At 39.6% G+C, this 27,083-nt stretch overlaps 1 protein-coding gene across 20 annotated transcripts in view; it reads right to left on the reverse strand.

Annotated features, from left to right (window-relative positions):
- Positions 1-1,604: 1,604 nt before the first annotated feature.
- khdrbs2 (KH domain containing, RNA binding, signal transduction associated 2) overlaps positions 1,605-27,083 on the reverse strand; it is a 143,420-nt gene continuing 117,941 nt past the window's right edge. For 2 of the 20 annotated variants that reach the window (XM_038296427.1, XM_038296426.1), the window contains exons 9-13: positions 20,497-20,580; positions 18,025-18,077; positions 13,668-13,720; positions 12,765-12,843; positions 5,129-5,317 (exon numbers count right to left, since the gene is read on the reverse strand). In XM_038296427.1, the coding sequence (XP_038152355.1) occupies positions 5,177-5,317; positions 12,765-12,843; positions 13,668-13,720; positions 18,025-18,077; positions 20,497-20,580 (410 nt within the window). In that variant the 3' untranslated portion in view covers positions 5,129-5,176. Of the gene's footprint in view, positions 2,452-3,389; positions 4,509-5,128; positions 5,318-12,764; positions 12,844-13,666; positions 13,721-18,024; positions 18,078-19,353; positions 20,581-27,083 lie in introns of those variants that run through there. The other 18 variants (XM_038296430.1, XR_005281759.1, XR_005281755.1 and 15 more) reach the window with 18 other exon arrangements.

Consider the following 27,083-nt stretch of genomic DNA (forward strand, 5'->3'; position numbering starts at 1 on the left):
TAAAACAATTTCTAAGACAGAAAAATATTATCCACAGATCCTTTATAACTTCATAATGTTAGCCAAAAACGTGAAGACTAAGGCTCTGATTAGTAAAACATACAGAATTAATGGTTCTGACATGAGTTTGGATCTGTTCTTTGTTTGAACCCCGCTATACTAACAACCTTTCTGAAATCCAAATTGTTTTTTCTTTTTCTTTAAGTACGGTAAACTGCAGGAGTTGATAGCACAACATTTAAAACAACTTTTTTTTTAATCTAGATGCAAATTTCAACAAATTCATTAGAAGGCATTAAACTGTATTTGCAATGCAATCTCTCATTAGTCAAAAACATAACTTGAGCAATTCTGCTGCTTAGTTTTTCCCATTTGCACAGAGCAACTCAATATGTCAGAACTCATCACATCTGTAAACAAGCTCTAATGAGGCTTTTGGACAGAAAGCAAACACTGACAAAAGTTAAGCTCGAATGCAATCTAGTATTCTAACTACATTTGCTCACATCGCCCTGGAAATTGTCAGTTAAGCACTACAGCCTTACTGTCACCTAGCTTAGATGTCAGTGTTTTTGGAAAGTAAAAAAAAACAACAACACACACCTAAACATCATTCACAGGCACTGCAGATTTCTGAATCTGCACAGACATTATTTTGTCAGAAGTGCCATGATGCTGAAGAGGCCCTTTTCCTCTTCTTGTGATTATAAACCCTCATTCTCTATTCTGTCTCCTCGAGCAGCTGTCCAAACAGAGCTGAGTTTGCTCAGGTACTTGTCCTTGATGGAGAAAGCCTCAGTGCATTAGTTAATGCTACAACAGGGCGTTTGTCTAAATCCTGACCCACTTTTAGTGTCAGTGAGCTTTCAGGATTTAGATCAAGCAATATCAAGGGAGATAAATGCCACGCTGCCTAACAGGCTGTGTGTGGAGTGTGTCATGAAGCAAATGAATTAAACACATCAGAGCAAGGGGGAGGGTGGATACCTGGTATGGATGCATGAAATCCACTTCCACCCAAAACAATAAGAAAACAATGATTTACAGCGTTAGATATGACTTGTTATCCATGCAGGTTAGGAATATCAAACATATTGTGATAATCCTGCTTTAGGAGCAAACTGAATTACTGTTTTGGAAATCAAATTTGAACTCACAAACTCAAAAAAGAAGTCAGTTATGAACATTTATTTGAACAGTGGGCACCTTGTATTGCTTTTATCAATCTAAGCTGTTAATTACCATATGCCATATTTAGAGCTAGAGTGAGCACCATTTATTATGAAGACCTGGGGGAAATGACTAGAGGAGAAGCTGCACGAAGCAGCAGGAGGATTTACCAGCAGGCTTGTAAACTGGCTGTGACATTTGGCCAGGATGCCTGCAGTGGGCTCGACTTTCTTAATGGACTAACATGTTCCTGTTGGCAGCTCTAAGTGTACCATTTATTACAAGAACTGGGTACAGACTCGGGTTGTGGTAAGTCAGGTCAGAAATGACAGGAGAGGCCAGATGAAAATACCTCTCCATTCCAGTCTTTTGATTTTTTTCAAAATTGAACAGAACATGATAATAATTGATAAAATAAGTATTTGAGAGGTCAACAATTTTAAGTAGATTTATTTCTGAAGGGGAAATTGACAAAGTGACACCATATGCCAGCAACAACCAAAATAAACAATAAAAAAACATACAAAAAGATAAAACAATTCAGTCCATAATTAACTTTTTTGTTTCAACAAAACTGTAATAACAGGAAACAAGAAATAAACACATGAAGAAAAATAGCTTATCACTAAAATGTCTAAATCAGTGTTAACAAAGTAATACTGCTCCTTATAAATGTAAGGGAATGTCAACTGGTTTAGTCCAAATGATCTAAAAAAAGGTTTATTACAGCAAAGGAATCCCACAAGAAGCATTTTTATGATCGTTAATAGCTAAACCTATTTTAATATCTGTCTGACTTAACTTTTACAAAACATACTGATGCAGTTAGGAGGTCAGATAAATATCAAGAGTTGACCAAAAGCTAAGGACAGCTTGGAGTTTTAAAATTTGAAATGATGAACAATGCACCTTACTCCTGTACTTTAAAAAGAGCATGTTAAAGCTGGTCTAAGGTCCTTGTATGTGTAGATTACTTGGTCTTTTCCTCTATCTTCTGTGATTTCCATACAAATGTCTAGAAATAAATTTACAGAAAAATTGTAACATAATAAAAACGAATCTTCTTCATTTTATTCTAATAAAACAGGACAGTTTTAATGAGGACAAACAATTGGCTTGTCTTCTGTGCTGAAAATACATTGTGGATATAATTCTCCAGATTTTAGGGAAAATAAAGATGCTAAAGCCAAAGATATTTTATGGTCCAAGCCTGAAAAAGAGCACTTTTTATATAAATTTTATAGTCCACTTGGTCTCCAGTCGATCCTCTACAAAGTATTCCTGTAAGACAAACATAGGAAATAAATTATTGTCTTTTACTGAGAGGCACATGTCAGCTAAACATTCAAGAGAGGATTTAAAAAAATATTTTAACAAAGTGGGAAATTGTTTGGAGTTATATACAGTCATATGGGCACCTAAGACTTAGCCATCTCCTGTGTGAAATAATTGGCCAACCTGCAGGCTGAGAAGAATGTTAATTTAAATATATATATTTTTTTTATTTTGTTAAGAACAACTAAGTTTTATTTTGAAACTATTTGGCTAAAAAATTGATTCCAAAAGTTGATGCCCTGACCCAACCTGGGGTCAGGGCTGCTGCATCATGTACCATAACTGGCGAGAATTTTGACAAAGCTGAAACACTGATGGGTTCAGACAAACCAGTTTTCCCCAACATGACTGCTGTTGTAGTACAACACTTACCATCACAATCATTCATGCAAAAAACAGTGAGGGAGTAGTAATAGCAAAAAAAAAAAAAAGTACAACCAAAAGACTTGTGCATAGTCTTCAACAACTGAGGAGTATTTTTATCTAATTGATTTAGAAAGAACAAAGTTTGTTCGGCTTCACAAAAAAAAACTAGAGAGCAGAACTGAGAAGTGTGCAGTAATGGAAAAAACAAGGATGATGTTTTCGCTTTTCCAAATTAATAAAGCCCACCCGAACACTTTGACCCATCACACAACTGTTTTTTAAAATCAGAAAATAAGGTATTGCCCGGATGATGTGTTAAAATAGAAACAGCAAGAACTCCCAAACTGGCGCTGCATTTAAAGGATATTATTCTTGGAGCTATGGGAGAGAGAGCACAGAAACAGCTACCTGCTGAGTATGGGCAGGACTTATGCAATACAATAAATGATACATTAGTAATTAAACTAAAGCTGAAATGCGGCAAGTAAACAAGGAAACTTTGAGAAAAAAGCACCTACTTTAGTTCTGTATAGTATCTGGCTCAATCCCAAGACTGCGGCTTGCTCCCCAGGGTGCTGCATGCTACCCACTGCTCCCTTAGGCATGGGTTGAATGCAGAACACACATATAAATGCACTGTACATTTATTATGAGCAATAAAGTCTGTATTAACTGTGATTACATTATTTTTTTCACCAGAAATAATCTTCTCATCAACAACCCTGCAGATGTTTAAATTTCTATAAGGTAAGTCTATTCCTTCAAGCACTTCTACAATAATGTTTTTAAAATATTCACAAAAAAAATCATATAACAGTGCATGTGAATAGTTTTTGTTGAATATGATAAATAACACTTGATGTTTGGGCTGGGTGTGCATAGAATGTAGCTCGGTAATTCTCCTAGATCTACTGGCTGTCTCTTTGTGAATCCCCTGGTTATAATCTGTCAAACAGCTTACAATATCTAGGGTGACATTTTTGTATGGAGATGCAGCTTTTAGCCCAAGACAATCAACTTGTCCTTGAAATAGATATAGAGGTAAGATAAAGCTTATCGCTCTCACCTAGACCCTTCCAGACAAGCTTTTGTTATGCTTTGAACAAAAAGTGCACAATTACTAAAGCAAATAAGAGACTTAGCACAGGACTTGGCAGGCATCATTTATTTGTTTGCAGTCGCTTAGCAGAACTGGCGAGCACTTAGTGCTGCACACTGAGGATATCTAGCTCTCTTCCAGAAATTTTCAACACGAGCAGATGGCATCATTACATGACCAGAGAATGTGTTGATATTAGCTCAAGCTGTGGGAGGTTTACTATCAATCATACATATTCATTTCCATTTGACTTTTAGAGGACATGCCATTAATAACAAATCAACAGAAGTATTTCCACAAATATAAGAAAAATATTTTGCCATTATATTAAATCTTTTAGAAAGTCAAGGAGTGTTTAAAGGATCCATCACCTGGAAAACTGGTCCTCCTCTGTTATTTCCATCATTCCTGAAAGGGTCCTGGAAGCATTAGCCTGCCAAGCTTTCATCACTTCCCTCTCCACCAAAAGGGGCAATTCCAACAGTCAGAGACTCACCTGCAGGTAGTCGGTCAGGCTTCTGCTTGCCTAACTTTTTATCTGTGTAGAAGAAAGGGAAACATTGCAAAATAAAACACTGTATAAAAGACACTTGAAAAATGTACTCTCATTCATTGCTGACTCAGCTCTCAGTCAGGGTCACGGTGGATATACAGCTCCAGCTCCAGTCTCTAAATCTGTATGACTGTTGGATTTTAGCATATCATCTGTTTAATCTGTCTGGGGTCACTTCAAGGATAGGGAGGCATGTTCTCATTTCCAGAACTGGATGTTTTAGTGGTTGCAACTTTCAATCTTAATGAAACAAGGTTGTTATCTAAGGGGACCTCAGCCAAAACTATAGTACATTTTATTGATCCCTATGTTTAAATCACTTCAGTGGTCGCTAATTCATAAAATCTAACAGCTATACATGGAAAGTACTTAGACAAATAATTAATAAAACAGTCAAAACAATATAAAGCATATATATATATATATATATATATATATATATATATATATATATATATATATATATATATATATATATATATATATATATATATATATATATATATATATATATATATATGTATGTATACATATATAATCTATATTATAATAATTATTATTTATATTATTATTATTATATATATTATTATACATTTTTTTTCTTCTTTTTTTTCTTTTTTTAACAGAACCAAAAGCCTAATAATTAAGTATTTTTAGAGCATTATTAAATGTGCATATTTTCTAAGGTTGGTGTGGATTGTAAACAACATTACCAGAGGTGATAGACTTGGCAAGGGAGCAAAACAAACAGCTGCCAGTGTTTTATTGTGCCTCAGGATGCTGGCTAGGCATGCCTAATGGACGAGAATCACCACATAGTTCATGCATGGATTGCTGACAAAGAGATGGGATACAAGCTTCATAGACCCTAAGCACTGTACAATGTATCCTTCAGAAGAAAAAAAAATAAACAAACAAACAAAAAACATTACTTAAACTATTTGGATATTTGTATCTAAGATGACTTTTAGCTTTGACATGGAAAAAATAACTATGAAAACTATAGATGTGCAGCTGGAGACAGATTGGTTGTGAAAATGAGGCCGACTCTTTCTGGCAAGAACTGTTTCCTGATGCATGGACTCCCTCCAGATCAGAGGTGAACAAAAAGGTTTAGATGTAGCTTGAGGAACATGTTACAAGGAAATTATCAATGACACTTTAAAACAAAGTATCTAGTTTGGGCATTTATGTTTTTAATTTATGATAAAAAATTATAATTTAAATTTATGAATAAAAAATATCCAAATTAATTTGTATTGTCTTTTGTATCAAGCACATTGTTAGGATCCTCAGGCTTGCCCTCCAGAGGGCGCCGAGGATCCTCTTCTGCTCTGTGTTTTTTCCCTTAGGGTTGAGTTACTGTGGGGATCTGGAGACTACCCTCTGCCTCCAGCAGAGTGCGCCGTGGGTCTTCTGGAGCTGGAACCTTCCTGCACACCTGTTGCTAATCCTCTCATCAGAAGACCTCTACTATATAAGCTGACTTCAGATCTTGCCTCAACGCCGCAGTGTTGATCTTAGTTGGTTAGCTTCCTGAGCCTCTTTGATAGAAGAATCTTGGTTATCTCTAGTGTGAGATCAGTTTCTAACTCTTCCTTGTTTCTGCCTCACAGGAATCCTGTTTCTTCGTGAAGCTCTGGATGAGCTTAACCTCCTGTCTCTTCGTGAAACTCTGGAAGGGCTGTCTCTCTGGCAACCTGTCTCTGGCCTGCAGCTCTGGGGGAGTTGCACCACAGGAATCCAGTCACAAGCCTGAAGCTCAAGGAGAGCTAACCTGCTAAACTGCCCTGGTGAGCCAACCCGAAGATTCCTACGTGGTTGAAACCTGACGACTTCTATGTGGAGTTTCCCTAGAGGTTCCCATGTGGATTTTCCCCTGATGTTCCCTGCTGATAGCTGGATGCTCAGCCTGAAGAATCCTCTGAGTTAATCCCCTGTTGTTCCCTGCTAGAGCTGGAAGCTCAGCCTGAGAAATCCTTCGTGTTTCCCCTGATGTTCTCTGCTGTGAGCTGGAAGCTCAAATCCAGGACTGCCAGGCTAAGCCTGAAGCTAAATGCTTAGCCTGACATGAACTCAGCTACCAGCCATCTCCCTTTCCCTGCACAGACCCCAGTGAACCAGCTCCCTGCCTGTATTGTTCCAGTATTATCCATGTGCTTTTGTCTTTAAATAAACTCTTTGGACTTTTACCAGTGCCTCCGTGTGTGTCCTGCATCTTGGAGTTTACTCTAGAAAACCCATCATGACAGAACACTGCGGCCAAACACAAAGCCCAGCAGAACACCTCCGCCGTTGGACTGAGAAACGGGATGCTCAGATACTAGAACACACACAAACCCTCCGTGAGTTACTGCTTAATCAAACGTTCTCTAATCACTTCTACAATGCTAACGCCACGTCAGCGGCTCGTCCTGTCCCGAATTCACTTCCGCTTCCTAGTTCACCGGCAGTAACGTCACCTCCGAGTCAAGATGATAACCAGGGGCGTTGCTAGGCACAAAGCTTTACTGGGGCACTGGCCCCCTACCGCATATGCCCCTCCTGCCATACACAAATACAGACAAGCACACTGCCCCACCCTGATAAATTCCTACCAAAATTACCAGTTGAGATATTAATGAGTGTAAGAGCATATTTGTTTTAACAAACATGAACAATTTCAACATTGCAACTATAAAAAATAAGACATTACCAACTTTAAAAATAAAAAGTTTCCTTATACACATTCTGAAGTAATCATTAATTCCTAGGTTTCAGAGTTTTAGTTCAGGGGAAATTTTAACTCAACCTGAACTAAGTTTTTCTTTTATTTTTTGAGCATTAAAGTGTACCTCCTATTTTTCCTTTTTGCAAAGCGGTCAATCACTAGACTGTGACTCAGCTTAGAAAGTTCTTCCTTTTCAACTGATAAAATAGCAAGATGATGGAGCCTGTCTTGTCCCATTGTGCACCTCAGCCAAGTGTGGAGCCTTCTCAATACACTGAATGACCTTTCACAACTCCAGCTGTAGACTGGGATGGTGAGGGAGATCTGGATGACCTGCGTTAGTGTGGGGAACATGGTGTTATCAAGCAAGTTGAAAACACACTGCATATCCTTGATGACAAGGCTTTCTTTTTCAACCATAAAAAGCTTTCAAACCATTTTGAATTAAATTAAAGTTTTTTTTACTCCAAATTTGTCCTGGGGATAGTGGGACAACTTCACTTGTCTAGGATCATCATGCTTTCCCCCTAAGTCACTAATGTCCCCTTCTTGTTTGTGGATGCTGGTTGTTGCTCCCTCATAACCTTCATGGTCCTGTCTCTCCTGTCTCTCTCCTGTCTTTCACCTGTCCCTTGTCTGTCAGTCTGGCCTCCTCCTCCCTTTCCTACTCCAGCACCTTCATTCTCATTCTCTACAGCAAACATTAAAAAAACGTAAATTTATAATTATGTAAATATCTATCATATTGCTTATAATGTTCCTAATGTAACTAGTTTGCTTAAATCACTAATTCATTACGGGACCTTACCTCCCTCTCTCTCATCTTGTTTTACTGCTTCCCTGTCTCTGCTTCGTGTGAGGAATTTCCTGATATCCATCTACAAACCAATGCAGTCATTTTCAGTTAGTAGCCTATAAATCATGTGGTTTCACTGGTAAAATAATAAAATTGACAGGTAAGAAACGTTACCAGAACAAAAAATGCGTCGCGGCCGCACAGTGTCCCATCCAACTCAGATGAGAGCAGCGCGTTAGTTTACCTGCAGTTCATGCAGTGACATGCGCTGACGTGGGGGCGCTAATACATCCTCAGTTTGGAGATAACAGCACACTTGCTACGCATTTGAGTAGAAATATACGTCTCCTCCCGTTGGAATTATCTAATTTGATGCATTAAAAAAATGTATCACTGTTGCAAATATTCATGAGATTTATACTGGGGCACAGCTCATTTATACTGGGGCACGTGCCCCAGTAAATGGGGTCTGGCGACGCCGATGATGATAACCCTCCTTTCTGGTCTGAACACAGTCCGTCGTTTTCGTCACCTGGTCCTTCACTGCCTGAGAGATTTTCTGGCAACCCACGTAAGCTCAAGGGATTTCTATTTCAGTGTCGGTTATTTTTTAGTTTTCATACTACTTGTTTTCTTAATGATAAGGATAAGATTGCTTTTGTAGTTTCTTTTCTGTCTGGTGAAGCCCTTGAATGGGTGGAGACAAAATTTCCGCTTAAAACTAGAAAAACTGCACATATGAGAAATTCATCCGGGAGTTAGAAAAAACCTTTAGTCAGTCCTCCAGTTTCTCCTTTTCCTGCAACCTTCTGAATTCTAAACAGGGTAATAGGTCCGTAGCTGAATTTTCTTCCGAGTTCCTGGGTAGAGCAGCCGTTTCCGGGTGGAACGAGTCTGCACTCAAGTCTGCTTATCTCTTAGCTTTAAATGAATCTGTTAGAAAAGAGCTTTCTTGTTACGTCGAACCAGGTAACCTCGAGGATCTCATAGAACTAGCCATTGGGTTAGACATAGCGTCTCAAACCAGTTCCAGTTCCTCCCCGCGCCAGTTTAGCCTCTGTTCTCACATTCAAGACCTTCATTTAGCCCCATCCGTTAAAGGACTCAAAATTGACCCATCCATTTCACTTCAGACAGTTAGAGTTCCCCGCCAGCCTGATCAGACACCTGCACCCTTCACCGTTGAATCTAGACCTGTTCTCTCGCCTGATAATCTAGCTCCCCACATCCATGAGACAGATCTATGGAACTTTTTCTATGGAGATAGAGAGGATATCTCCCCTTTCGAGCCACCACATTCAGCTCCACGCCAGCCTTATCTAGATCCTGAACCAGTTAGTTTTAATCCTGACCCCATGCCTGACTCTTTAGCCTCAGTTCCTGTAATTCATTCTGGTATTCATATTTTTCAACCGGTTAGTTTATTGACAGATTCAATCAATAAACCGGTTAGCCTAGCTCCTAAAACCCCTCGGCGTAAGAAACGGCGTCGCCCTAAGTCAACTCTGTGCTGTCTAGAGACCCCTGGGTCAGCTCCGTGCCATCTAGAAACCCCTGAGTCAGCTCTGTGCCGTCTAGAAACCCCTGAGCCTGCCCTGTGCCGTCCAGAGACCCCTGAGCATACACTTAAGAGGGCTTCAGAAAGTGGAGTTGGTGAAAAAATGCCTTTAAGAGCCCCTCAGCAAAGGCCACAAACCACCAAGAGTCCTCCACAGACGCCTCAAGCCACCTCAAAGACTGAACTTGAGCCTCCATGGGTGGTCCCTCCAGTTCCAGAAGTGGAACCACAGTCGGTGGTGTCACCAGTTCCTGAGGTGGAGCCACAGTCGGTGGCCTCCCCCAGTTCCAGAGGTGGAACCACAGCCGGTGGTGTCCCCTGTTCCTGATCGGGAGCCGCAATCGGCGGGCTCCCCTGTTCCTGATCGGGAGCCGCAATCGGCGGGCTCCCCTGTTCCTGATCGGGAGCCGCAATCGGCGGGCTACCCTGTTCCTGACCGGGAGCCGCAATCGGCGGGCTCCCCTGTTCCTGACCGGGAGCCGCAATCGGCGGGCTCCCCTGTTCCTGACCGAGAGCCGCAATCGGCGGGCTCCCCTGTTCCTGACCGAGAGCCGCAATCGGCGGGCTCCCCTGTTCTTGTCAGAGAGCCGCAGTCGGCGGTTTCCTCAGAGCCTCCTCCTGAGCCGCAGTCGGCGGTTTCCTCAGAGCCTCCTCCTGAGCCGCAGTCGGCGGTTTCCTCAGAGCCTCCTCCTGAGCCGCAGTCGGCGGTCTCCTCTGAGCATTCTCCAGAGCCGCAGTCGGCGGATTCCTCAGAGCCTTCTCCAGAGCCGCAGTCAGCGGTTTCCTCAGAGCCTCCTCCTGAGCCGCAGTAGGCGGTCTCCTCTGAGCCTCCTCCAGAGCCGCAGTCAGCGGTTTCCTCAGAGCCTTCTCCAGAGCCGCGGTCGGTGGTTTCCTCAGAGCCTTCTCCAGAGCCGCAGTCGGTGGTTTCCTCTGAATCTCCTCCTAATCCGCAGTCGGCGGTTGCTGCTGAGCCTGGTCCTGAGCTGCCGAGGAGGGGACGGGGTACCCTGTGGGGATACCTGCTGAAGTTTGGGCGTCATCCTCATGAGAAGCAGCTTCGCCTCCGGCCCCGCAGCAGACCCACAGAGCGTCAGTTTCGCCTCCGGCCCCGCGGTGGACCCCCGGAGCGTCATCTTCGCCGCCGACCCCGCAGCAGAACCCCGGAGCATCGGCTTCGCCTTCGACCTCGCAGCAGACCCCCAGAGCGTCAGCTTCGCCTCCGACCCCGCAGCCGGCCACCTAAGACTTTGCTCCGTTACCGGATCCTCGGCCGGGCCCCTTGAACCTCTGCCATGCCTCCGGCCCGGCGGTGGTCCTCCTAAGACGCTGCTTCGTTCCCAGCCCCGTGGTCGGCCTCCTGAGCATCTGTCTAGCCTCCGGCCCAGCGGTAGGCCCCCTGAGAATCGGCCTCACCACCGTCCCAACGGTCAGCCTCCTGAGCAGCTACTACGCCTCCGCTGCCGGCCCCATGGTAGACCACCTGAGACTGTGTCCTGCTGCCGGTATTTCGGCCGGTCACCTGAGACTGTGTCCTGCTGCCGGCCCAACGGCAGCCCACCTGAGACTGTGTCCTGCTGCCAGTCCCTCGGCCGGCCACCTGAGACTCTGTCCCGCTGCCGGTCCCTCGGCCGGCCACCTGAGAATCTGTCCCGCTGCCGGTCCCTCGGCCGGCCACCTGAGAATCTGTTCCGCTGCCGGTCCCTCGGCCGGCCACCAGAGATTTTGCCCAAGAAAGTTTTTGGGTTTTCTTTTGTTTTCGTCCACCATAAGTGGATCGTTTTTTGTTCTGGACTCTGGTTTTGTTTTCTGCCCTCCTGGCCTGTTTCCACCTTCGCCCACCCTGGGTGGGTTGTTTTTTGTTTGTTGGACCTTTTTTTCTGTTGTTTCTGGCCCTCCTCGCCCTAGTGCCCCCTCCGCCCACCCTGGGTGGGTTGTTTTTTGTTTGTTTTTGTTGGACTTTTTCTGGGGGCGTCTGGAATCCGCCCTTGAGGGGGGGGTACTGTTAGGATCCTCAGGCTTGCCCTCCAGAGGGCGCCGAGGATCCTCTTCTGCTCTGTGTTTTTTCCCTTAGGGTTGAGTTACTGTGGGGATCTGGAGACTACCCTCTGCCTCCAGCAGAGTGCGCCGTGGGTCTTCTGGAGCTGGAACCTTCCTGCACACCTGTTGCTAATCCTCTCATCAGAAGACCTCTCCTATATAAGCTGACTTCAGATCTTGCCTCAACGCCGCAGTGTTGATCTTAGTTGGTTAGCTTCCTGAGCCTCCTTGATAGAAGAATCTTGGTTATCTCTAGTGTGAGATCAGTTTCTAACTCTTCCTTGTTTCTGCCTCACAGGAATCCTGTTTCTTCGTGAAAGCTCTGGATGAGCTTAACCTCCTGTCTCTTCGTGAAACTCTGGAAGGGCTGTCTCTCTGGCAACCTGTCTCTGGCCTGCAGCTCTGGGGGAGTTGCACCACAGGAATCCAGTCACAAGCCTGAAGCTCAAGGAGAGCTAACCTGCTAAACTGCCCTGGTGAGCCAACCCGAAGATTCCTACGTGGTTGAAACCTGACGACTTCTATGTGGAGTTTCCCTAGAGGTTCCCATGTGGATTTTCCCCTGATGTTCCCTGCTGATAGCTGGATGCTCAGCCTGAAGAATCCTCTGAGTTAATCCCCTGTTGTTCCCTGCTAGAGCTGGAAGCTCAGCCTGAGAAATCCTTCGTGTTTCCCTTGATGTTCTCTGCTGTGAGCTGGAAGCTCAAATCCAGGACTGCCAGGCTAAGCCTGAAGCTAAATGCTTAGCCTCACATGAACTCAGCTACCAGCCATCTCCCTTTCCCTGCACAGACCCCAGTGAACCAGCTCCGTGCCTGTATTGTTCCAGTATTATCCATGTGCTTTTGTCTTTAAATAAACTCTTTGGACTTTTACCAGTGCCTCCGTGTGTGTTCTGCATCTTGGGCTTTACTCTAGAAAACCCATCATGACACACATCTTGTTTTCTTTTTTTTTTCTCATTACCACCCTGTGACAGTACTTTTTCAATAAGTAAAAACAACCATGAAAAATATCCTGTAAATAAGTTTACAAAATAATTCAAACATTCAATAAAAAAAACCAAAACAATTCTTCTACTAATCAATAAAAGGTTGTAAGTCATTGTTTAAAAAGTAATTTTAATTATTAAATACCTACCCAAGAACCTTGCCTTTTGAAGAAGATTAAAATGTGTGAGAGAAATCTTCCATCTTGAGCCAGGTGTCTTCTGTAAGCCCTGGATGAAATTACAAAAACAAATTGACAATGTAACATGCATAAGATGACAGCCAAGATAGGGCCAAAAAGAGGTGCCAACCAAAGCAAAGGTTTCCTGAGTTAAAAAAAAAATAATTGTATAGCAGTCTTGCTTCTGTAAATCTGCCTCAGTGCAGGCATGGCTACAGTGTAGCTGACCACCATCAGTGTTTAAAGGACTGCTGTAGTTTAAAGCCTTTTCAAAGTCGATAAATAAAGGCAATTTACAATTTTTCCTGTATTTTATTGACTTTTATTTATTCATGTATCCCATTTAAACTGGGTGGTTTTGTTTATAACAGTGGGATTTAACAAGGACACAAGATATCAGTTAGATAAAATGGATTCATATGTTCTACAAGAGAAATTCAGCTGTTTGGGAAAAATTTTAATTGCATAAAACAGAGACAGTCAAAACGAAAGATGCACCACTGATCTCTCTAATTAAAGTTATATTGTTTATGTATGTAAATCAAAAACTAATGCAACGATAAATAAATATTGTACACATATCTCAGGAACAGTTGGAATTATCACTTAAAAGCTGTAAGATTTCCTTCTGCATTTCTACATAAGAGAAATGTTCATTTCTAAATTAGACTCAACATAATCAAGCAATATTCATGGTAAGTTCATCCTGTTGGACAGTTCCCCCCCCCAAGTTACAATTTAGCTCCTTCAACAATGCTATCTAAAAAACAAAAAACCAACTGACTTTTGAGCATGTTTTAACAGCTAGGTGGAACTGTAAACATGTAAAGAGCGACAGAAAATTGTAATTTCATATTTTTGCTACCCACTCACCTGCTGTGTTCTTCTCTGCGCTGAAGACATAACACTACAGTGTTTTTCAATATCTATAAGAGAAAACAGGTCATTGGTATAAAGTTTGCATTTCTCTTATATAACATAACAGTCTATCAGCCTGCATGCAGTGAAAAGTGTGTACGAGGTACAAAACACAATCTTTCCATGATAAAGAGAAAAAAAGTAAACCAATTCAATGTAAACAAATTTGATAAGCAATATATGTGCCACATATGGATAGCCATATTTTGTTTATGTATCCTTATAAGGCTCAGGATTGGACTGCCAACTAGTCAATTCTTTTACTTCCATTTCGTATCCAAAACCCTATCATACCCCGCTACATAACCAAAGGGTATCAGCTCCATATTAATTAGTTAAGAATATGCCTTTTTTTTTATTTGAATGCTTATTACTTTTCTTTCTTTTATGGTAAATGGTATGTACTTATATAGCACCTTTATTCAAGTTAGGAGACTTGACCAAAGCGCTTTACACTACATTCATTCACCCATTCATACACACACTCACACACTGATGGTGGCAAGCTACATTGTAGCCACAGCTGCCATGGGCTCACTGACAGAAGCGGGGCTGCCCTACACTGGGTCCCCCCGGCCCTCCTACCACCATCAGTAGACAATACAGGTGAAGTGTCTCGCCCAAGGACACAACGACACCGAAAATCGGAGTTGGGGCTTGAACCATCAATCCTTCGATTTCAGGGCAAACTGCTACATCCAACGCCACTGTCACCGAACTTATTGTTTCCATTAACAGCTGCTCAGTGGAGCATTGGGTAGCGCTGCTGCCTTGCAGCAAGAAGGTTCCGGTTTCGATTCCCGGCCCAGGGTCTTTCTGCATGGAGTTTGCATGTTCTCCCTATGCATGTGTGGGTTCTCTCCGGGTACTTCGGTTTCCTCCCATAGTCCAAAAACATGACTGTTAGGTTAATTGGCTGTTCAAACATCTCTTTAGGTGTGAGTGTGTGTGTGCATGGTTGGCGACCTGTCCAGGGTGTACCCTGCGTCTCGCACGTAGAAAGCTGGAGATAGGTTACCAGCACCCGTTGTGACCCAACTGGTCTTTAGCAATGGATGGATGGATGTTTCCATTAATTGCACTGATCCTAGTTTGGGACAGTTGTCACAAATAACAGACCAAGATTACAGCAAAATCAGATCAAAAGAGCTACGAGTGATCTGTCGTGTGTCGTACCTACTAACTTTCTTTGTAGTAAGCTATTTGTTGATTATAAATCATTAATTTATACACTTGATTAAAATATGCATATAACACATTACCAAGTCTGGTATCTGCTGATGGAAGAAAAAAAAATAAGATTTCTCATACCTTTTTATCCTCCATTCTTTTCTTTATTTAGCAAAACTGCTCTCATCATTTTATTCTTTCAAAGATGCGATGAGTAAAATTAACCAAAACATACTAAACCTATATATATATATATATATATATATATATATATATATATATATATATATATATATAAATTAATTAATTATTAATTATTTACGCTTATTTTTTAAATATTCAGCAGTTTGGTGGTGTATGTAAAAAGTTTTTTCTGTTGCTGAGCAGATCTTAATGTGCAACGTCGCAGCTTTTCTACAAGGTTTGTACCTCTGCTATTTTGATATGCAGAGCCTTAGCGGTCACAACTAAACACACGATTTCAAGGGAAATTTCCCTTCAAAATGAAGCAGATGCTCAGACTGATGCGGCATCCTTTGCTCCAACAGCTTTGCTCATAAATCCTATCCTGTGTTATCAGCACAACAGAGCAACTAAGGTGTTAGTTCACATACATTTTCAAAACGGAGTATGCATCTGGATCAAGGTTTGTAGAGCAGAGGAGGAATTATGACTGGATCAGCAGGTGTGTGGCCTCAGGGATTATTTTTTACAGTATCTGCAAAATTACCAGATAATATTTGAGAAGAAATTATCTGCACACAAATACAGAAAACAAAAAGGCCTTGCAGATAAAAAAAAAAAGCTTTAATTTAGCTAAAGGGAAAGATATAGAGTAAAGAATTGTAACATATTCCTAGTAGTTTTCAGCTTATATTAACACGAAGACAAATTTAACAAATAACTAGGAGCTCCCACTCCTGTTCTGTATCTAAAAAATGTAATAAGAATTCACACATCTTATTGAAAAGTTGCTTTATAAAACTAATTTAATATTTATGTAATGATCCTTATGTAATGTTTTCCTTGCGTTAGGTCACTTTTGAGGACTTTATCATTGTTTCGAAGTCCTGGCATATCCAAACATTTTTCTTCTTTAATTATTGTTAGTTGCCAAATACCTTAATTTATAAAATTTTTCTTCCCTACTTATTTTCTATATTCTGTTCTCTTTGTGTTTAAGCTAATCTTCCTGAAATGTGTATATTTCTCCCACCTTGATTTGTAGTTTCCTTTGAGCCCAGCTGAGTTCCCTCTATGTTAATTAGTCTCCTTTCCTTAGGTTGCCTTTTTTTTTTCTTCCACAGCTGTTTTAAATCCCCTGATTAGCACACCTGCATCTGATGCCATTCTCCACCACTTTCATCTGTAGATTAGCTCACTGTTTGTTTCGGTTCCTTTCTGTTTCCTTCCATTTCTCTGCTTGTGATCCACATCCCATTCTCCTCATTTACACTCTGAGGGTTCCCCCTTTATGTTTTTTTTTTTTGTGATCAAAATCTTTAACATTATCATCCCAAGTTTATGCATGGGTTTTGATCCAGCACTGGATATAAAAAAAAAAAAAAAAAGTTCATCTTTTATTTTCCCTCTTTAAGGTGAATTTATGTACCGGTACCCTTATTCAGATTTTGGAACCCCTTGATTTTCATTTTCAAATGATAAACTCTATTAATTACAATGAATTCAACTTATATTTTATGCGAGAGACCAAAACAAATTAGTATAAAATTGTGAAATGAAATTAAAAGTATACACACTTTTTCTTTTTGCAGGTAAAATCATAATGTATAATTCTTCCCTGGATACCTACAAGAAAATATACTGCGACTAACAGTCTTCAAGTTACCTAAATGATAAATAGTGTTAATATAAGTGTTGTTTTATCTTCAAAAAACTAGATTCAATCCAGCTCTTCTGCAATGGGCTTGGAGATATGGAGCCTAGGCGGAAGTTCAACTATGACACAAACAGTTTTGAACCACACCTCCACGAAAGCCAATCAGCATCCAAAGTTCATCTTAAAAGGCCTTTGATCTGCAACTTGTCTGCTACCTAATGTGCAGGCAGTGGTTGCGCTGTGACTTCATTCAGATGACCCCGTTTAAACCCACCTCCAGCCCCTCCTCCACCATCGTAGCTAAAACTTTATCTGAGTTTTATTCCTCCTTGTCTGAGCGCCAAACTTATTGTCTTTTCTCTCTGTGTCAGTTTTTCAGATTGACTTGTTAAAGTACATTATTAAAGAGGTACATGATGGAGACTGGGAACACAGTAGAACTTTAAAAATCGATTTGGTTTTAAAAACATTGAATTAAGAAATTCCAATTTGTAATAAAAAATACTGCAATTTAACAAGACAACTGTTCGATCCGCTCTCCATTAATATGTACTTGGTGGAGAATTAGCTGTAAAAAAGCCATCAAAGTTTCCATATACAGATTGGAAAATGCCAAATCAAAGGTGAAAGAAAGATTTCTGGTTAGATGAAAGAACTACTTTATTACAAAAAACAAACAAAAAAATTAAAAATAATTAGCACTGCACCGAAACATGAACACGAAATGGTTGTGGCAGCATCATCAAACTTGGAAAAAAACCCAGATGGTGGGGTGTGAGTAACCTTTACTCCACTGTCAAGAATGATAAAAACTAAGCATACGGACAAAGCTAAAATGAAGCAGTTTAGATCAAAGTGTGTGATGTGGTAAAATGGCCCCAAAATGGGAGAATATGTAATATTAAAACAATATTGTTTAACAATAGTCTCAATCCAGATGTGTTGACCATGACTTCATGTGGCTGGAAACAAATGCATTGAACTATTTCCTGTATACAGTATCTGTAAATATTTATATGTATATTTGTAAACAGAATGAAAAATTATACAGCATTTTCCTTTTTGTTCAACGTTGTTTGCATATAAATTGCTCGTATGGTTGCATCTTTTCAAAAACTGGATTTATTTCTAAGGGGCTGTAACTAAACATTAAGAGCTGATAGATCTCAAATTCATTTACAAGAGAACACAAAACTTGCATAGAATTAGCAGTTTAAGATGACTTTTGAGCATGTTTTAACAGCTAGGTGGTAAACATGAGAGACAGAAAATTTTTTTTTCATATTTTTGCTACCCACTCACCTGTTGTGTTCTTCTCTGCGCTGAAGACAAAACACTACAGTGTTTTTCAATATCTATAAGAGAGAACAGGTCATTGGTATAAAGTTTGCATATCTCTTATATAACATAACAGTCTATCAGCCTGCATGCAGTGAAAAGTGTGTACGAGGTACAAAACACAATCTTTCCATGATAAAGAGAAAAAAAGTAAACCAATTCAATATAAACAAAAGGGCATTTATTGAGAAACGTATTTATCAGGAGTGATTAGTTGTGTGTTTAGTTAGCAGATTATTTTAGAGACTTTAAATTAAATTTAACATTTCTTTTACATCAGTTTAGCTGAATCTCTTATGAGTGTGGTTAGGGGTATCGAGGGAGATTAATCTGAGGTTAAATTGAGCAGGTTTACTTTTTTTTATTAGTGAAAATTAGCAGTTCATGGTTAAATTGGGATTAGAAATCGGGTTACCTGTTTAGTGTTTAGTCTTCCATTTAGTCCCGTCATCTACAGTCTTTAATCAGAGTCAGGCTTCGGGTGTGCTAATCACAAAAAAGAATTCAAATGGCTAAACAGACATGGGCAGTGGTGTTTGGAACATGCAGATATTGCATGAAAGAAATGCACCAAGAGAAGGAGTTTAGCATAGATGCTGAGATGTTGCAGACAGCAACTGACTTCTGTAGGAAAGGTTCTTTCCACTAATGACATACAGGTAGATTATTGATATACAGATCTTTTAATTTGGCAAGTATATTTCAGATATTATTATAATATATATATATATATATATATATATATATATATATATATATATATATATATATATATATATATATATATATATAAAATAGAGGAGTTCTTACCTCTATTAAACGTTAAACATAGGAAACTCAGTATGATTCACTATCTGTTTATGTAACAACTCAAAGAGCACAGATAGCAAAAAGACAGTTATTAGTTTTGGATTAAAGATCCAATAAATAATCATTTTGGGCAAACTTACTAATTGTCTTTTTTAACATTTTTTGCTGGTTTCTGAAAGCAACCAACAAACAAAAATATATATAAAATTAAAAAACAAACAAAGAAATTACAGTTTGATTATATACTATTTATTAAGTTTCCAGACTGGGTCGAGGTTAAAATTATTTTTATTAAATGTTTTATGTATAAATACAGATTACACACAGAACAATGTACACTCAATGGATTACACACTGGCAAATGCTTTTAACCCAAACAATAGAATGTTTTTTTTCAATGTCTTCTGAAATTACAGTATTACTAACGGTACGTTTTATTTCAGTTTTCAGTGCTCTATATACTTATTTAAAGTTCAATTGATTATTTAATAGCTTAGGGTTCACAATATTAGACAAGTTATTAATGATGTTTAGCTCATCAAGACTCTTTACATTCAGTTTTTTGATTCTTGAAAGATTGGTTTCAATTTGTTGCTTTAAAGCAGTATTTTCTGTTTTTTCTTTTTAGAGCAAAGTGTTGTTGTCTTCTGGGTTGTTACTATTGTGCTTTTTTGAACATAAAGTTCCTGGTTAAATATCCAAGGAAACAGTTTATCTGCATTAGTCTTTATTTTATTTTTTTTTAACTTTCAATCAGGTAGTTTAGATAAGAGAGTCGCAGAGAAGCAGATAGCAAATATCTGACAATAGAGGTAAGTCTAAAATGGATAGATTTTGGCTAATAGTTTAAAATTTGTATGTGTCCAATAAATCTGCTATGGTCTAAAGGATGCTTGCTTTTTACTTTGGACTGGTGGGAATAAAACACTTCACTGTTTACTGCTCTGAAGTGGGGAATTTGTGGTTGAAGCTGCAACATTGTGCATCTAACATATTTCTCTTTCTGGCAATAAATGTTTACTGTCCATCCAGAGTCTCTCTGACACCAATAAAAGAAAGTACATGGATATAATGGCTGACTAACAAAGTCTTAGTTAAAAGTAATAAAGTAGTCAGAGACAGGAGGTGAAGCTGGGGTGCTCACTGTGTGGTAATTACAAAATAGAAAGCATATTGATACAGGCATAAATTACCATGCTGTTTCTGTTATGTTCAAATGTTACAAATGCCTTTTGGCCCTCTTGAAAATATTCTATGAAACTGTCTAATGCAGTGGATTGAGTAAAGGATGGTGTGTGAACTCCAGTAAAGCCAATAAATGGAAACCAATCTGACACAATCGCATACAACCATGAAATCACAACAATAGGGACAATAGGAGTAATTTAAAGACCTATTTTAAAGAACAACCCTCATGTTAATGGAGACTTTGTTGAATATTAAAGAGACTCAAAGGTGTATAATTTAATGGATACAGCAGGATACAATGACACATATATTTTTTTATAATTGTTTTAAAATCCAATGATGAAATTGAGAATGTTACAACATTTTTTTTTTAAAAGTTGAAAAAAGGCTTAAAAAGAGAAGTTGAGGTGACAGATCTAGGGCACCTTCAGTATCTACCATAGGGATGCTTTCTGTAGCCTCCTCTTGTCAGACGTAAGGCCGGAGCTTTGAGAACAGGTCTGGGGCTCGTCCACCCTTCTTCTGCAAAAAAATTTAGATGTATTCACTATTGTCCAAAAGAAGATTTCCTCTTTACTACAAACAGTGATCAGTGCTCTATCTCCTAATTGCTTATGGCATTTTGAGAAAAAAGTAAAGCAAATATTTTATATATATGTGTGTGTGTGTGTGTGTGTGTGTGTGTGGGTGCGTGTGTGAAGAAAATAAGTATTTGTTGAACACCCTGCTATTTTGCAAGTTCTCCCTCTTAGAAATCATGGAGGGGTCTAAAATTGTCCAGAAATCACAATGTATGATTTTTTAAACTGTTTATTTGTATGATACCAGTGCAAATAAGTAGTTGAACACATGTTTATCAGCTAGAATTCTGACCCTTAAAGACCTGTTAGTCTGCCTTCAAAATGTCCACCTCCACTCCATCTATTATCATAAATTAGATGCACCTGTTTGAGGTCGTTAGCTGCATGAAGACACCTGTTCACCCCATAGAATCAGGAAGAATCCAACTACTGACATGGGCAAGGCCAAAGAGCTGTCCAAAGACACTAGAGACAAAATTGTACACATCCACAAGGCTGGAAAGGACTACGTGGAAATTACCAAGCAGCTTGGTGAAAAAAGTTGGAGCAATCATTAGAAAATGGGAAAAGCTAAATATGACCATCACTCTCCCTCGGACTGGGGCTCCATGCAAGATCTCAGCTCGTGGGGTCTCAATGAGAGGTAAGAAATCATCCCAGAACTACACGGGAGGAGCTGGACTATTACCTTAAAAGAGCTGGGACCACTGTTTCCAAGGGTACTGTTGGTAATACACTAAAACGTCATGGTTTGAAATCATGCACCGAAGGTTCCCCTGCTTATATGCTTATATATGTACAGAGTTATTCTCTAACAGCAGGAAATTACTGTCATAAGCTTTTTTCTCTTTACTGGACCAATGCTGAAATTCAGCTCTCAGCGATTTGAGCATAAAAGCAAATTACATACAGATTCGGCCAGCTTTACTGTATGGCACACGGCAAATAAGAGTGGTTATGAAGCAGAAAATCAAATTATCAGCTGCTTGATTTTCCTTTGGTCTAACCTGAACACCCAAGTGCTTAGTTCATATAGCTGAAAGAATGAATAACCAGCAAAAAGGCAATGACAACCATTTAACAGCTGATTTTGTAAGCCTTACAACTGGTATTTAATATACTATTAAAGGTCATATTTCATACCTTTTTAAATCTTTGATTTTCAATGTACTAAAGTAGGAAAAGTGAAAAAAAGTATGGGAGAAACAGGTCAAAATCAGCTAAAAAAAAAGGTTGCCAGAAGTTGTCATAGATTAATATGAAATTTGAAGCAGCAAACTATGCATAAGTGCATAGAGATAGCCTTCTATGACAAAAGTATTTACAGTAAAGTCTCCAACTCTGATTTAAGTCTATAAAATGAAGGCTGGGACCCTATGGAGGGATTTCAAATCACTCAGTTGCATGCTCAGTCTACCCTTAATTCCTCACAGTGGTAAAAGTTACCTTGGGGAAAAAAGAGGTAGGTGATACTGGGTCAAGATGAGTCACCCACTGTTTCTTAGCAACCATGCTGTTTTGCTTTTAAGGTAGAAATAATTGCTTCAATATAACAGGAGTACATGTGACAAGTCATAAGATTTTTTCCTCCACAAGTGCATTCTTTTTTTATATCAAAGTGAATTTTCAGTATTCATATTTAATGACATTTACATCAAGGTGAATTCATTTTAAGGTATTAGACATTGCAGTTGAATCATTTTGCTAATGATTAGCGTTATATACATAGCCTGATAAACCAGACTAAATGTGAGAATAAATGTGTAATTTAGTCTGGGCCTGATGAATGAGACATTGGAAGATTGTTGATGAGAACAACCCGTTGTTTTTCAAACGATGTCTGTGCCTATTGGCCAACGCTCTGACCAGACATGGGCAATGTGGACTCAACAAGTCATCTCCATGTCATATATTTGTTCTACCCAGCCACTGAAGCAGGTGAGTCCAATCTTCACCGTGAATTAACCTGTGCAGATTGGACTCACCTGGTTAATTGGCTGGGTAGATTAAATACATGACATGGAGATGACTTGTTGACTCCACATTGCCCATGTCTGGCTCTGACCAATGAACGCAACTGACTGTGACGTAGTCACGAAGCACGACAGAAAGCTGGTGAGGGAGTGCAAACAAACAGCCTGTCGTTAAAACGGTGAATACGTCCTTCTTAAAAAATGAATGAGCGTAGAGCCTCTTCCTGCTCACGTTTAAAAGAAAACTGATCCCAAAGCTGAGTCAAAGGAGAACTGTTTAATAGTTGTTGCCATCTACCTTGTTGTGCTTTCTCCAGCGTTGTACAGCTTTGCATCCAAAAATTCAAAACACATCTCTGCGTTGTGATTGGCTCGCCAGTTCTAGGGCCCGGGGCATATTGATCGAGACTAGACCACTCGCAGGCAAAAATGATTTTGGCCGCTGGCGGGTGGATCTAGTTTAGAGGCTCACTGACCACATATAAAAATGAGCACATCCATGGCACTATTCCAAAACAAGTGGCCTGTAAAATGGCATTTAGGATTTCATAGCAAAACAACATTCCTGTCCCTAACAACATGCTGTAATAGTTATTGCTTTAACGGGTAAAGTATAAAGAACATCACATCATTGAGCAAGAAAAGCTCAGTTTACTCCCTCCCTCCCTCGTCCATACATATAGAAATGTACACCTTCATAGAAAAACACATTAAATGAAACAAAACTTGTGAGCTGGATAGGTTTGGGTCAAATTCAGCCACCAAGACAGTTTATTTTTCAGAAAACAATAAAAATTTAGAGAGGATGTTTTCATTGGACTTCCGTGCGATTTTCTTTTTGCCTGTAGGACCAAAAAAAAAGTAGAGTGGCTTATCACTCCCTCTTAATTTGAAGCTCTACAACATTGGAAGAATTCATCCAGAATGTTGTCATTTCTGCTCCAGTTTAAAGAATGTTTGTTACTCTAATGCAGTGGTTCTCAAACTTTTTCTGTCATTCCCCACTTTGGACAAGGGGGAATTTTCAAGCCCCGCCTGTCCCCATCGCCCCAACACAATGCTAATGAAATATGCAACAATCTTAAAATGTTCCAATTTTACTGAAGTAACAAGTAGTATCTAAATACAAACTATCTACATCAAATAACAGCAAGCTAAAAAATGAAGAAAATAAAAATGCAGCTGTGTCAAAATTTGTATCAAGCTCAAAGATAGAAAAAATTAAAGTGCCACTCTGCAATCTGTTAATAAAAGAAAAGAAGTGAAATCCATCTGGCAAGACAGTTCTATTTATCCCTGCATTAGTGGCTGCAATGAGCCTGTTTTGCATTGCACAGTTTCTCAAAACGGGGTTGCAGGCTTGATACTGCCACTCTCAAGTCATGCTCAATGTTCAGCTGAGATCTGTATTTTGTTTTCATTGAAGCAACAGCTGAAAAGCCCATCTCACAGAGATATGATGTGGCAAAGGGAAGAAGAATGCACACAGCTCTCTGCCCGATGAGTGGATACTCCCTCTCCACTCCTAACCAGAATTCACTATTAGTCTGAGCATTAAACCTGAGCTTCAGGGTGGAGTCAGACGTCATTTCAATAAACTGGTCCTCCTCAGCAGACCTAAAATCAGCAGGTGCTGCAGACAGAATAGGAAAAAATATACTTACTTTATTTTTCATTGCATAATAAACTAATAAAATATTTCAAATTCAGTTATTTATGATCAACCTGCGCCGTCAATCCCGGCGCATGTGCGCTTTATTTGCAGTCTGGACGCTAAAGTTAAACATGCTGTGTCTCTGCTCTGACTGCAGCGCTGAGAGGGACTCCTGCGATAGCGGGGGAGAACGGGGTTGGGACGGAGGAGGCGCCCCACGGCAGCACCTGCCGCTGGAGGACAAGAAAAGGAACGATACGTGCTTTCACGTAAGAGTCTCCAAAAGTCGCTAGATTTGTCGCTAGTCGCTTTTTTTAAAAAGAGTCGCTGGAGGGGTCTGAAATATAGCGACAAAGTCGCTGAGTTGGCAACACTGGGGCGCGAAAGTTTATTCCGTTACAAATAATATGCCGACGTCACGTCAATAATTATTTTGGCACTTCAGTTCCAGGTGAAATGTTTCTCATATCTAATGTTCTTTTAATTAGACTGCATGTAGGCTAGTAATGATTACTTTGTGGGTTTGATTGGTCTAAAAAGCGGCAACATACAGCTATAAGGACAGTTTGCTCTCACACGTTCTACATTTATAGTCACACACACACACACACACACACACCGGAACTTGGCGCGCCCCACCTGTCACGTCTCAATTCCCCACCAGTGGGTCGCGCCACACACTTTGAGAACCGCGGCTCTAATGTGATGCTGGGCCCTGTTTCAGAAAGTGGGCTTATGAGAACTCAGAATCATTTCTGGGGTAAATCCATACATACCCTAACCTTTTGATTGCAGAAGGACGTAGTTGTTACCCAAAATCAACTTCACACCAATTACTCTAAACCACTTGTGGTCGACAACAGGAACTGTTACAGAAAAGCATCAGAAATGGCTTATCCGTTACCGGAGAAGCCTGAAGCAAGTTCTCCGTGCAGCATATTGTTTTTATGCTGAGGGCAAACTATTAAAGATTTGGTGCTATGCAGCGGAGATGCCCATCAAATCAATTACAATTTCTATAAGGCAGCAGCTTTCACCATTAGAGGAGAGAGAGCCGCTACCTGCCATGTGGGACACAAGGCTTAGTTCCAGACTGAGATTGAAGGAATCAACAATTTTAACTCTTTAATTATTAAACAGCTTTTTCTTTAATCAAATATATATATTACAATGATACTTTGGAGCCAGAAAGCTTCAAAAACATTTGCTGATGAAGGTTCTCAGTCATACAGGTCATAGTCATTCCGTAAAAATTCAAAAAATTCAAAAAATATCCACTGGACTTGGTTTCGCCACCTCTCCAGGAAGCTTTGGAGAGGTGGCGATACCAAGTCCAGTGGATATTTTTTGAATTTTTACGGAATCAAAAACATTTGCAATTTTGTAATTTAGTTAATTAAATTATCCCCCACGGACACACACACATACACAGTTTTTGACGTTCTATTGTCACATGTCCTCTTGATTATTAAGAGAAAAGTTCCCAACAACTGAAAGTATAAATGATCTCTACTCTTTTTCGTATTTACTCATGAACCAAGCTATAACTTATTTTAACTTTTCTAATTGTGTTTTTTTTAACATATAGCCAATTAAAGCTGCGTAACTCGGTCGGTAAAGGTTAAACTGAACAATAGCTGTTAAGTCGACCATACCTAATTTAACTGTATTTCTGCATTTTATTTTAATTAACTTGTATGTTCTTGTTTTCAAGCCAGTCAGTTACACATAGTTGCAAATAACATGCACACATGCATTTCTTATATTAAATAAATTTAGTTTTAGGGTTTACTTTTAATAATCCATCAAATCCCTCTAATGCAGAATGTTGGCAATCTGCAACCTGACTATGTCATCTCCACGTCCATCTTCAAATTCATGTATCTTCAGAAGATGCTATATTAGCGAGCATTGCACTCATCACTCGTCACTTTCCGTAACATAACCTGTACATTTTCTTTTTGAGTGTTAAACTACACTAATGAAATAGAGATTGTGTATCATGCCACTGAAATACTGTTTTTTTTTTTCTAAAAGCATAATTCAACCATATGCTACAGATGTGGTCGGATAAAAAAAACAAAACACTTGCATCTGCACTGTAATACTGTTATTTAAGTCAGACAATGGAACAACAATCTACAGCTAAGCATCAGTAAAGACTGCATTTATTACTAGTAGACTTTATGCTAACAAGCACCCACAGTCACCTCATTCTTAAGCTAATTACTCCCTGCTATGTGTCCCACAGCTGAAATAAAGTTTAATCTCCCTCTCAGTTGCTTTCTTAATACAGTGGCAAAAACCTGTTTCTAATAAAGAGGGCTTTTGTTGTTTTATTTTGAAGGAGAATTTCTTCCTTCTAAGCTTGTATATACTGCCATCGAATTCAGTTCATTTCTTTGCATCAAAGTTTATGTCACATCCTTTTAGTTGTCCATAAGAACATATACTGTAATGGGCTCAGACATAGAACATCATTTTTTTCTGTCAAGACAATTCTGTTACAGACAAAACTTTATTGTCCATGTATGGTGGCCTGTTTTCTTTTGGGAGGAGGGTGGAGTTTCAAAAGGTTTTCTTTTCTGAGAAGCGTATGCTTTAAAATTAGCTATCTGCTTTGAAACCAATAGCGGAGAGAGTGTGATTTAGCTCCACCAATTTCTTAACACTTTGAGCATTTTAAGGTTTTCTGGCTCAAAAAATATGATGAGATATACACCCTTTTGAATTAAAGTTTTCTTGCTGAGGAAATAACCAAAAAATAAGCTGCTTTAGACTTAAAGAAGTCTAAGATAAGGTGGTGTGCAAAAGCGT

The sequence above is a fragment of the Cyprinodon tularosa genome, unplaced genomic scaffold (genome assembly GCF_016077235.1).
Source record: "Cyprinodon tularosa strain WSP-4 unplaced genomic scaffold, ASM1607723v1 ctg37, whole genome shotgun sequence".
In the NCBI taxonomy this organism is placed as follows: Eukaryota; Metazoa; Chordata; class Actinopteri; order Cyprinodontiformes; family Cyprinodontidae; genus Cyprinodon; species Cyprinodon tularosa.